The sequence below is a fragment of the Varroa destructor genome, unplaced genomic scaffold, assembly GCF_002443255.2.
Source record: "Varroa destructor unplaced genomic scaffold, Vdes_3.0 BEIS01000005.1, whole genome shotgun sequence".
Taxonomy (NCBI): domain Eukaryota; kingdom Metazoa; phylum Arthropoda; class Arachnida; order Mesostigmata; family Varroidae; genus Varroa; species Varroa destructor.
Window position 1 is genome coordinate 24686959 of NW_019211458.1, and position 13435 is coordinate 24700393.

Consider the following 13435-nt stretch of genomic DNA (forward strand, 5'->3'; position numbering starts at 1 on the left):
CTAACAGACAACATATAATAATGTAGAGACGTAACAGACTTGCCCTGCGTACGAGGACGTGGAATTCTGTTGTCAAATCTCTCAAGATAATACTGCCCTATTAAAAATATGACGACCATTGTCGAACAGCTTACCGGTGAAGTTTTCGACTCGGTGGCACCATTATTTTGGCCATCACCGTTGATCGAAAGCGATGTCGCAGACTTACGCTGTTGTTTATCCGGATAGCTGATTTCGTCCCATTTGATATGCCACCAAAGGTTGGCTAACTGGGTTTCGAGTTTCATTTTCCTGCAGAAACGCGACCACAACAAAAAAAAAACCCACAAATTATAGTCCGGTTCCGCGGTGGCAGAAGTGCTCGACTTTTTTCTTACATTTTAAATTTTTAAGACAAACAGAAATGCAGCTAATATCACAGAGTCAACATCAACATAAAAGAAATGTTATCAATATCATTCGAATGAAAATATCTGATGTACGGATTAGTGGGCCAACGCTGACGGTCTCTTTGAGAGCATCTGGTTTCCCAGGTATTTTTGCACATATTTTTATGTAAAATTTCAAACATTACTTTGTTGCAGGCGCCCTTAGTTGTAGTTAATTATACCTCAATCGAGCAACAGGCACTACTTGTAACCAAGTCGGTTGTTACTCGTTTCTATGAGTTTCTTATTGAATACTTCCTGCCGCAGCTTAGCATTGGAGGTTTGGCGTTGGCAACATAGGTCATTAGTAGGATTGAAAATGAGCCATTTTTTACGGATACTAAAATACGCTTCACTGACGAAGGTGAAATTATTATTATTATTATTATTATTATTAATTATCCAAAGGAAACGCTTGCCTGTAAAATATGAGTGCGATGACTGCCATTCCAAGGAAGCTGGCTAAAGTCACCACCGTGATGACAATGAGAAGAATTGGCGATTCTGAAATACCGGTTATAAGTATACTCAATTACTTATAATGAATAATTATTTTACTAAAATATATACGCTTTACGACAACAAAAAATTACTAGGATTATCGCGTAGGCCAAAGCGGATTATGGTATGCCAGTCTGTATACGAAGGAAATTTCATCTCAACTATGTTTAAATAAGACTGTTCTATTACGACACTTATTTTTAGTTTCCAGGTGCGCTGAGATTTTGAAATCGTAATACATTTTGCTCGGATACGACCAGCTAAGCCTTTAGAAGGCGAGTGATCGACGCACAAATGCTCTTCTGGCCTAGAAAATTGTGCGCCTTAGGTTCAAGATCTGTAAGCTTAAGGGACGATTTAAAGACGGTCCCGTCGCTTTCGTTTTGGAAAATGTGATGTGGATGATTTTCCTCGTACTGCTTGAGCAAATAACAAAAAAAAATAGATGAAATCCCATGCCGCCAAGGAATTAAACGCTCACCACCAAACAAGTCATCTATTTGAAGCAAAAAATACTCGACGTTTCGATAGCACTTGAATTGACGTAAAGTAATTAACTCGATCGTGTTTCCATTGGCGAGCTTCCGCAACAAACATAACAAAATCAAGCTATATTTCTAAAACAGTATCACAAATGATTGAAGGTGGGCCACGTACGATAATAGCTTGTAAATCAAAATAATGTGCCTCACAAAGCCTGGCCTAACACCAGTTAGCGGAACGCTACGTGTTTGGTAGGATTGGGAAGAAAACGTGCGCTACGAATTGCTGCGGCCTGGCAAAATGGTTAGCTCGGACCTCTACCGTGAACGGTTAACCACAAGAGTAGAATAATCTCTTTAGTTACTAATTAAAAACTGTTTAATTAATAATGAAAAACGTCGATCGAAGCCACTGGACACAAAACGCATTGTCTTCCATCATGACAACGTCCGAGCACATACGTTTTTTGGAAACCCCACAAAAATAAATACAATGCGGGCAGGACGTTTTCATATACCCGCCGTATATTCCGGATAGTGCACCATTATACTACCATTTGTTCGTAGACAGTCCTTTATCGAATACACAGCGTAACACCTGTAGCAAGCTTCATGAGTATTGCAACTGCAAGCTAAATACATTAGAGATAAGACGATGAGAAGGTAAGGAGCAACGATCAAATTCAATATATGAAGTTGTCCCTGTGTAGACGACTAGCTATTCTCAGACGAAAACAAGCTTTTGTACGTGTTTGAAACGAGATTTGTAGATGTCGGCTCCCGGATCTGCTTATATTTTGCGCAAGATGTTTTCCACCTATATTCTAATGCGACTGGCAGAAAAAATCTGTCAGGATCCCAATTCGGTATCTATTATAAAACTTTGTGTTGTATTGGAAGACTGTACGGTTACTAGATAGCGTCGCTTTCTGTCACGTGGTGAGGCAGCTATCTTCTATTGTAATCAATTCTATTCAAAATAATCGATAAGTATATTGAACTTTTTTTTTTTTCTTACGTATAAGAAATGAATCTCAGTTGGTCTAGTGATAGTGGAAAAGTTTTAGTACTCCCACAAGGATGTCTGGTTTCGTGCATGCCAGCCAGCTCCTGTATTCCCCTATGTCAATAGATAGCTTTCCACAATCGGATAGCATCCGCTAGTTGTGCCCTCCCTGAAGCTGGTAGTTCGATTTGTTGTCGGAAATACACTGGCCGAATGTTTGCTCGTCCAGTAGTTCACGAATTACAGGATTTAGGACCGGATTGTTGTGACGCAAAATCGTTTACTTGGCCCACGAACCCGAATGACCCGAAAATACTATGAAAATATACTATGAAATACCTAACTGCAACAACCGCCAAAAAAGGATTAAGCCGCAAGATGCACGGCTCTATTGATTCCGAAAACTGTTATGTTTACATATTTAAAATGTAAGCAATCATTGCTTACATCACTAGGAGTGTGATCCTTACTGGATCGGCGACGACAACAAGTAAGTGCATTGTGTTGGGTTGGGTTGGGTAAATTTGAATGGTATCCGCTAACCGGTGACGCCATTCGAGTAATAATAAGTTTTGATTTAAGCGAAATGTGTCCCATATACTAGTTAGTGTAAGCTATATGAATGATTAAAATCGTATGTATTTTACCTTTTCTAAATCATACATAGATCTGTATTAAGATACGTAACAGATATAATAAGGCAAATTATTAGTGCTACTGGTCCTGTTTTTTTTTTTTCGTACCTTTGTGTACCTTTCGCTACAGCTTTTAGGCTTCTTGTATCAATCTGCCCATATTTAGCTCTTTTATATGCGTGTCACTCGAAACATTATTGCTCCTTACGTTTATTGCTGAACCCTTAAGCATGAACTGACAACGCAAGGGACAAGAAACAGTGTCGGGACACCTATCGCACCTACCTATCTCACGGCAGTGGGGTGCTTCGCCAAGAAATCCGCATATGGGAACATCGCGCGGCGATGAACCTGTCAACCACAAGAACGACTTATTCGGCAGCATTGTTACCGTCTTGTTTAGCGAACTATACATAGCCACGATCTGCAGCCGGTCACCGTCCGGATCGCCGCCATCATCGACAACAAGAATACAAACGGTGCACAGACGTTATATTCCGAGAAATGTAACCATACGCATGCGGCAACGGCAGGAATGACTATTAACTTAGAAGCCTTGTGACCTATTAGGAAAAACAAAGGTAAACTTAAAGCGAATAGCTGGCGAATAGGCCAATAAATACAATGCACACATACATAAAGGGACGGCATAAAGAATATAGTTTTCAACTTTACAATCGTTCAATAATTTTTTCTTATTTTTCTAAAAGGCAACTTATATTGTCTTACATCCATTTGCCCAGTTGAGTTGAAATCATGAATGGCGTATTCGGCCATACGATCGCCGTTTTCGTTGAACTGCAACATGCCCGTTAATCCTGAAATGTCCATGAAAACGTTAGCTCTAGTAAAATGGAAATATTCCTCGGATCGACAAAGAGACATAGGTATATTTTTCCGAGTCGCCTGAGGACGCTTGGCATGATTTCTCCTTCAGCAAACATCTGAATGGAGCAATTAACATTACAAACCGCGTAACTTACTCCACGAACTGCATACTGCTGAACGTGCACTACCTGCTGACGCAACAGCTAAGTTACTGCTCGTCGATATTATACGATCGAAAATTTAAGGACTATCAGCATCAAATAAGATAACAACTGGTTAATCTGAGACTCTGATACTTATGTAGGCCTCTTGAGATGATCAGATGCCTTTTAGAAACTAACGGTAAGTAAATCTTCCTGACATAAAAACTAATCAACCATTTTGTGTTGACTTGAGGATTTCGTTGATGAGATGCTTCCCATCAAGCGGGTTTTTGCCTTCACTTAACGTTTTATTTACAGCCCACGCATATAGCTGCACGCAGTCATAGAACCCGCCCAAGAGCTCGTTAATCTGGAAACGCAGAAATCGTATACGACAGTAGCGTTAAACAAATTAGGGGAAAAATAATTGTTATTTGTGAGAGGGAACGATCTGCTACCCAATTAGCGGCTGTACACATAGGCGTCGATCTGACCAGCTCCAATACAACACCAACAGGTATCACTACATACAAAAGCTAAACGATTCTTCTGTTACCGGCTCACATTAGGTAGAGATACGTGTTGTATATTCCTAAAAAGCAAATAGTATACGCGCAATCAATTACCAGGCGAACTATTAATTATATATGTGTAATAATTAATGCGTATACAATATATGAGCCTGGTAGTCAAGATTTCGTAATTAGTAGAGCGTAATACGACGGTGGCTGTAGATCGAAAAGCATTTAGCTGAATAGATACACGCATCGGACATGCTGGATTCAATCACCCTACTCTCGCGTCTGAAATGACACACGTGTCGAAGATACACAAGGTTTCTATCTATGTCCACTGTCCATCGCGCGATGTAGCCAAACAGTAGCAATTTTTTTGTCTTTGTTCAAAACGCGTTCACAAATACCATCACGATTCCAACATTACGTTCATCAGTTAGAATATCTTCGAACAAAAGCGCACCCTTCGATTTGGGCTATAGCAATGATATAAACACATGAGAAGGTTAGCAGTGGAACTATAGCTTGTAAAGTAGAAGCTTTCGTAATGTGAAATTTACCCTTCACTTAAAACGCTCACAAATTTTCAAAATTTGTCGCGTATTTGTCGAGGGTCTGTCTCCGCCTACAATCCCATTTGGGGCATTTACTCGTTAGTTATATATATATATCATGATGTATCTAAGATTGATTAGTACACCGTTACTAATTGAACAATACACCGTTGTGCATGATTTTTATCAAGTAATGCATATATGATAAATTTGATTTTTAAAAAAACGCAGCGTTTACGTACCATTATCATCATATAGTAGCATATCCTAATAAAAAATCTTCCAAAAAAGCGAATCTGATAAAAAGAACTACCTGCAAAATGTAGCCGCACCATATGTATATCTATCGGCCCCGGGCTGTATGAGCCCATCTGAGAGACTGGTTCAATATGCCATTAAAAAGAACTGTTTCAACAAGATCATAGCAGCGACTCCGCGTGTCATCGAGGCCGCTTGTATTGTCCGATGAAAATAACGAACGTCTTCGGATTAAGCGGGTTACTGAAGCCACAAAATATGTAACACCGAAATTCGAATACATCCGAAGTTGATGTTGTTCATCGACAAAGGTCGTTTCGTTGGCACTTCACTGAGCGATGTGATCATAGGAGTAACTAGGAAAAATCTATCTGCGGTTGGGTCACAACGCCTGCCTTTGTTCTACCTTACGAAAACTAACTAGCTGTTTTCGATCCTATGGAGACGTCGCATCTTCACTGAAACTAACTTAAATCTGAAACATTTTCTCTGTATTTAGTTCTCCAGATAACTAATAATTCTTCTTTCTTCTAATCTTTGCTCTGTTAGTCGTCATAAACCGCGCGCAACTGGCTAAAAAAAAAAAAAAAAAAAAAAAAAAAAAAAAAAAAAAGTAATAATTGATGCCTATAGAAAGGCGGCGTCCAGTGGTACTGCGCATCGCAGGAATTGTTGTTGGTGACTTAAAACTACAATAACAACCGGTAACTAATTCATGACGATGTTTTCAAATCGAATAAGGCTTAATCATTTTGCACCGTCTCTATTTTATTATAACATAACATGTCACAAATTGCTTGCAGAAACAATTACAAGCTTGTCCGTATCATAGAATACAATAAGATCTTGACAATGCACAAATTATATAGGGGTAAATATGCTTTGTTCAGTAGGCAAAAAGTACTAGCGAAGCCGAATAAAAAAAAATTTTAACTCATACGTCGTGCCTAATTTCTCTTGTTTCATTCAGTCTTTTCGTCTTTTTACTAGCTTTCACTTGGCTTCATGCTGCCGAATCTATGGCTCCTATTAATCTTGCCTCCGTAGCCTTCCTCACGCCTTGGTCTTCCCTCTACTACGTCACCGACTCCTTAAACTGACTGCGAACACCAACAATGTTTTTCATGAAAATAAACCAGCGATCAGGCGATTGAAACAGGTACGCCCGCCAGCCTCTACATCGCCACATCGACGCCAGTCGTCTGGCAAACGTGTAAGGAAAGGCTCCATTTTCTCGACGTCAGCTTGTCTAGGCCCATAAAAGAACCTGGGCAACAAGAATTCAAACAACCCTCAAATAACAATGTTTATTGCTTTCTCGTCGGCAGTGTATGTAGAATGTCCATCTGTTCACCACCGACGTCATTAGCAACCGAACTCCAAATAGTTACGAAACATGTCGATTGAAGTCTCACACGGATCGAGTTGCGCCAGGCGAACTTCGACATGTGGGTGTGACGCAAAAAATTGATAGCCTGGGGGTACACATTAGGCGGAGGTTTTGGGGGAATCTGGAAATAGCTCTTAGCATTAGATGCCGACAGTGAAAAAGACGAATGTCCTGGACAATATCGGCGAGATTATATTACACCGGGTGGGACTCAAGGCTGGCCTAAAATGATATTGAAGTTTGCACTGTCGGAGGCGCTATCAAAGAGGTTCAGCAATGGAGAACAGTGAGAAGGTATTAGGCATAAAGGTAGGAAGGCAGTAAAGTTAGAAATGAACCCGTATCCATGAATTAGGTCTGGCCTTTACACGTAGTGAAATGACGCCGTCAAAGCAAACGCCGACCTCGCCGTCATGCGGTACAGCTGGCTTTCATTTTGGGGGAAAGAGGCTCAGTTTCTTGGAGTACAGCCGGTACAACACACCGTTGCCGCTGGCAACAACGGCAGAGCCACGACAAGTAGAATGTAAACAAAAAAACAGGCGGAACGCACACCTGCGGACAACCAGCATCCGAATACTAGAAGAGGAGTATCTGTAAAACGAAATGCACGAAGACGACTGCCGTGGATGCACAAGATCGATGAAATTCCGCTGATCGGTGGCGAGATCGAGTTTGATCTTGTTCAGACCAAACTTTTCTGCATCTACAGCTGCCCCGCCTTCATTTGGAGAAGATGCCCCCCAACCTTCTGATATCGAAGATTTCATATTATTTCGCGATCACGAACGACTTGCCGAAAACTGTTCTCGTGCTCACGGCGATCCTGAACCAGCTAATAGGTCAGTCGTTCATTTCGCCGTCTTCTATTTTGCACGTTCCGGTTCATTTTCTTGCTGCGTCTCGTGCTGTTGCTGCTGCGTATCGTCATGACGTGCGCACGTCGGTAGCACCATCATTGCGCCTGTAGGGCAATTATAAGTAGCACAGATAGTTTGCCCATGTCCCAGGGCCAGTCAGAGAAAAGATACAGGTTCGACGAGAAGGCACCAAGAGTCTTAAAGCCCCATCCTGCTGTTCCAAGTCTCGAAGCTAAAAGCACATACGCCTATATCTCGATCAAAGTAGAACAACCCAAACAGGCACCAGCTAGCCGCTGCGTGTAACGCGGCAAGCAAAAAGCTTAGAAGTGGCGCGCGAGGAGTGAAGTGAAGTGAAGAAGACCACCCACGTCATTAGGGCTATCTAATGGAGGTGGTACAACTCAACGTGTATTTTCTACTCTAATGACAACGCGGCAGTTCACTGATGCAAAAACCGTATCCCGATAACTAGGTTATGGAAAAAAATTGTATCATTGTATAGTACCTCTTTAAAGTAATTCGAAGTTTTTGAAAAAAGTTGCTTAAATAATGCTAGAACATAACAAACTTGTGTACGAAAACCGGGCTTCGTTTATAACAGTCGATAATAATAACATTCTATGTAGCACATTGTTGTAGCAAGGAAAATATCCTAATTAGCAATTGTTGGTAAAAATAGCACATATTAATTCTACTTACAATAGATTTGTCGATCATTGGCCCGTTGACTTGTTCAGCCTTACTTTTCAGCACAACCTTTTCGACAAACTTTTTATACTCCCGGCTTGGCCGCATAATGAGCGAGATAACCATAAGCTGTTCGTACATCTTACGGGCGTCCTTCAAAGGGTTAACGACGAATGGGTCGTATGCAAAGAGAAGGATAAAAAAAAAATGAGTACAATGATATATTAGTTAATTTTGGAAATGGCTTCAGCTCTCTTGTCAATCGCTACGGATCCGACGCAGTGGTCAAGCATCGGCAAGACACTCAGTGCTAAGGTAGTTACATTTTTGCTAGCCATATAAACGAACTAGATTTAAAAAAAAATATCGAAAATGCCTAAATACTAACCTTCTAAATATTTCAATGGAAATTTCGGATATATACAATGAAAAAAAAAAATATCGGAAGCAAACTCAATATCAAATATTTATGTATTTCAAGCTCAATTTTAATAAAAAGCCATGTATTCTTATAGTTCACGATCTGGCCATGATCCATGTCAAAAACAATTATGTTATAATAAGTACCGCGAGGCCTTTCTAACGTTTTTCAAAGAACAAACGTTTTACACATTTTTCAACCTGCACATTGTACAAGACATAAATCGTCTTTTTTAGAAAAGCCGATGGCTTCAAAACCGATTGATAGTTTAAATTTAGCAGACACCATTATTATCATGTCTGTTTGGGTAGTAAATAATGACCAAGAATGCAACCGAAATAAAAAACAACTTATGAAACGGATATTTATTTTGAATAAAGTAGCTAAACATGAATGTAATGTCAGAAAAACTGTCGACTGCACTGACAGTTCTACAGCGAGCAAACTTTCACGAAGTTATGGTTAAAAAATAAATTAAAGGTTCAAGTATAATTAATAATATGCAATATCGACTCAAATAAATACATATGAGGACATTTATATTAGAAATAAAAAATCTATTATCTTTACTTAAAAAAAAAAAGATTAAAGCATTGATGAGATCTGGAAAGCGATAGCAGCGAGAACATATCTAATCGACGGACGTGCAGATAATTTACGCTACCCCACTTTGCCCCCTAAATTATCTCAATTAGTCTGGAAAAAAAATATGTATAGATAACTACTTTCAGAATATAAAAAATATTTTAAAAACATCTCGATTGCTTGAATGTTTGCACAGTTTCCATTTTAAACAAACACCAAACTATTGACCGTTTTTCTAGCCAGACGTTTTCACAATCATATATTTCAGATTTAAAATATTGCGCCTTGGAAATCTGTCATTTGCTATGATTTACAATTCGGTTGCCATATCGACACAGATATCGCTCGGGCTCGTGTGCAATTACTGCTATTTACGGTCGAGAGACGCTGGTAGAAGAAACGACCGAACGATAGTTCTGTCGTTTGCGTTCTGCAAATTTCAATGTGAAATATTCCCTCATAGTAATTGATCAGTTATGGAAAATCTAATAAAATTATTACAAAAGCTGAGCCAAATCGATACGTCAGTAGCTGTCATATTGCCACGAGCCAAACATGTACCACCAAACAGTTATCGAATGCTTGAGGAAAGCTCTTTACGAAAAAAAAAATCTCGACGCATCGGGTCTTGACCGAAAAGAGATCACCTGATCATACCGTTGTCTCCGAGACCCTGCAGAAACGCAATAAAATCGGGCCATCTCGAAAGTGATTATCCGAGGACGATGAAAAGCGGACCACAAACGCACAGTCCTCGGCCAAACTTAGATTGAGGCCAAAAAAGATGATGATCTATTTGTTTAAGTCTAAAGTAATCATGATAAGCTGCTGTCGTTAGGCAAAATCATTGATTCAGACCTACGCCGTCAACAACCAATAAAAATACGCTAAATTATTAAACAAAATCGACTGGTGCTAGTGAATGGAAAAGGCGTTGTCTTCCATCATACAAATTGCCCTACCACGTATGCTTCGATCTATTCGACATTCGAAAAACTGAGAGAAGCCCAGATCTTCTACCATCAGACTATGATTTGTTTTGATCTCTGCAGATGTAAATTTAGTTTCAACGCTAAAAATGATTTGTCACAAATTTTCGCCCAGGAACCACAGGAGTTTTACAATGATGGGACTACCAGAAAAATGGCAAAATGTCAACAATCGAAACAGCGCATATTTAATTGAAAAATATTGTTTGCTTTCAACGATTCATACTTTTTTGACAACCCCATATGTATATGTATGTATATATATATATATATATATATATATATATATATATATATATGTATATAATGATTACCTCATTACGTTTATCTCCTGCAACGTTCCACGTGTACTCTCCAAAATAGCGAACATTCGTGTATGGTTTGGCAGCTATGAAAGCATACTCGCCATTACCCATGCCAAGGTCGTATGCACACAACATTATTTGCCGAAGGACAATGCCATCTACTCCTAAAAGGAAGACTATAAAAGTCGAAAAACAAGAAAGAAGGTACAAAATTAATCCCCCCCCCCCAATATTCATTTATATATACATCGTTATAATATTATACATCATTGTGCGTAGACAGATTAGCCAGGGAACGTCATGATAGAAGAGAGCGCACACGAATACTAATTACTAATTATCAAAGCAACTTGCGTCAATATAGTTAGCAATAAAAATACATTTTATTTGACGTAAAGACGCCGGTATATGAACACGGTGTACAATCTCTTTCCAAAGATAAAATGCTGTTTCTTTCAGCTTACGTATATGCTTGCCTTCTGCAGCTGGCAGATCGAAGGTTGGCTGTTTCAGGGGCAACGATACATCTCGATCCAGTGATTAACGCTACTACAGAGAAATCTGACAACTGGAAAGTTTTAACTACGTAAAGTGCATTCCTATTTCGTATTGGCGTGCCATCATTATATTGTAGAGATTCATGAACTCAACCTTTTGACTTTTACAAGCAAATCTCCTCATCTAACGATTCATGTTATATATGCCTGGTTTGGCCGGGGCCGTATCAAACCGTCCATCCGCCTCTCGTCCAGTCAACCTTCTCACCTAGCTTTTACTCTTCTATAAAAAGATATATATGTTACAATAATTTTATAGCTAATGCCTGCTTGCGCCATCCCGGAACCGAATAGTCCCGAATCTTTTCCTGAGTTGGGCATCGCTTGGTCTTACACGGTTGGATTGTTCGCAGGCAAAACGCGGGGTCGGCCCTGAAGTGGGAGCAATGCCCTATTGCATGAGACCATAAGACTCAGTAGCTGCATGATGCTACCATCATCCGCAGCAGAAGCAACAACAGCATTACCGTCAACGACAACAGGTGGGAGTTTTGCAGAGGTAGAAAATCCGGACACTTGCTCTGATTTTCGTTTACAACGGATGTTGGCGATATCGGGGTCGGTTCACCGGTCCGGCTATGCAGCATCGAGAGTTTGCCTGTCGGCTAGCCTAGGCCTCGACGTAAGCCTATCTATTATACATAAAGAGGAAGCGCGTGTTCAAAAAGGACATCAGCCACTGCATCTGGTAACGAAGCGTTCTCCCACGAAACAAGCAATGCTAGGGTCCCTGTTCGCCTGAGTCCCTCACCAAAGACATTGCTTAACATGAACAACTCGAGATTGTTGACGCAGGTCTGTCGATAAGGATGTGTACCGGAAGTTCCGTGTCGGTCGACCTTTCTTGCCCACTCGTTAAGGGGCCATTATAATGACACACCTATCAAATATAATCGAGTTGTAATAGATAATACCTACGGAAGTGTTTGCAAAATCGTTATAGCGCATTGCACGTACAATGGATGCGCATTTGGTTCGTTCTATGACCTCTTTCAATCTGTTAGTAGCGTATACCGCGACCCGGTCATTTTCGGGAGTTCCTTTGGCCAATACTCACCTAGCAAAACTCAATAATGTGCATACACTTTGGTAGAACTGGAACATTTCCATATGCTTACCTTTCTTAAGTTGTCTATTTAAGATAATTTGTTTTAGTATCTGCTGAAAGCAACTTATCATCGAAGCTTTTCATATCTCTTTTTTTTTTTTTTTTTTTTTTCACAACAATATGCAACACAAAACATCACGCGTTAAAATGATAAGTTGATACAATATTGCCACAATATATATATATATATATATATAACATAGCTAATGTATTACTAATGAAGCTCTCTATGTTAACAAAAAGGCAAGTTATTATATCACATCTAGAGCTAGTTTCTATCTAAGTGGAAAAAAAAAAAAATAGTTTTTCCTATTCGGCCACAAAAGGTGCCGATTAATGCAATACCTATATTTAGCTCAGACCAATTTCATAAATTGAGCCTAGGCCAGGCCACGTCTGTTGATCCAATAAGGTCTAATTTTGTTATATTATTAATAACCCGTGGTTTGATTGTTGAAATGAGTCCAAAGCCTAGTTTTGCTAATCGCGACACCGTCTCTACTTTCTCTACTAATACATAGCCACTACTTACCCATCTATTATAATATTGTGTATCAATATATTTTGTAATACGTTCGCTTACTTCTTCCATGTGCGCGTCCCTCAAGCAGTAGATTAGTGTAGTTGGGCTGTTTCTTCGATTCGAATTCACGGTTAAATCGGGTAAGCTCGTACCCCTCCCGCTGAAAGTTTCGCATAATAGGTGATAACGCTTTGTGTAGTTGTCGAAAAAACGTTTGTGAGGAATCGCTCAGAATGACCACGTGGTGCCAGTCAAAAAGCTTGAGGACCTGTAGAAACAAATATATACGTCACGCACGACAAATATACGTGAATGGAATAGGGATTCCTTGTTTGGCAAGTATTTGTTACCGTTTAACGACGCCGGTACCTCTACGCTGCTAAACCTATTAAAATCGGAATTTAATTTCTGTCATTTCTGAATGTGTTTATTGTTAAGCTCTAAACGGTTAAAAATAGTATTAATAATTTTTGGCTAGCCATCAAAACCAAATAGATTGCAGTTAGTATTGCAGTCATTAAGCAAAATGCCATAAACGCTCTATCAACCTGCCTTTGCTGGTTTTGTAGAAACAAGCGGTTTGAATTTTTTTAAATACTTATAGAATATATGGGACATGCTTTGTCAGCCTTCTTATTATTGTTGCGTTCACACTTA

General features: G+C 39.6%; 1 protein-coding gene and 1 long non-coding RNA gene across 10 annotated transcripts in view; one reads left to right on the forward strand and one right to left on the reverse strand.

The window, feature by feature from the left end:
* Positions 1 to 13435, reverse strand: part of LOC111251887 (atrial natriuretic peptide receptor 1-like) — a 149357-nt gene that overhangs the window by 9635 nt on the left and 126287 nt on the right. For all 6 annotated transcript variants that reach the window (XM_086990051.1, XM_022808976.2, XM_086990050.1 and 3 more), the window contains 8 exons: positions 12839 to 13046; positions 10600 to 10766; positions 8303 to 8443; positions 4258 to 4393; positions 3782 to 3870; positions 3338 to 3476; positions 848 to 932; positions 135 to 291 (listed from right to left, as the gene is read on the reverse strand). In XM_086990051.1, coding sequence (XP_086846177.1) covers positions 135 to 291; positions 848 to 932; positions 3338 to 3476; positions 3782 to 3870; positions 4258 to 4393; positions 8303 to 8443; positions 10600 to 10766; positions 12839 to 13046 — 1122 coding nt within the window. The remainder of the gene's footprint in view (positions 1 to 134; positions 292 to 847; positions 933 to 3337; positions 3477 to 3781; positions 3871 to 4257; positions 4394 to 8302; positions 8444 to 10599; positions 10767 to 12838; positions 13047 to 13435) is intronic.
* LOC147755457 (uncharacterized) lies at positions 2141 to 3422 on the forward strand. Of its 4 annotated transcripts, none has more exons than XR_015328298.1 (3): positions 2141 to 2277; positions 2650 to 2907; positions 3282 to 3422. It is a non-coding gene; the product is annotated as an uncharacterized LOC147755457 (long non-coding RNA). The 4 variants fall into 4 exon arrangements; XR_015328299.1 differs by having other exon boundaries at positions 2162 to 2277; positions 2647 to 2907; XR_015328300.1 differs by having other exon boundaries at positions 2218 to 2350; positions 2647 to 2907.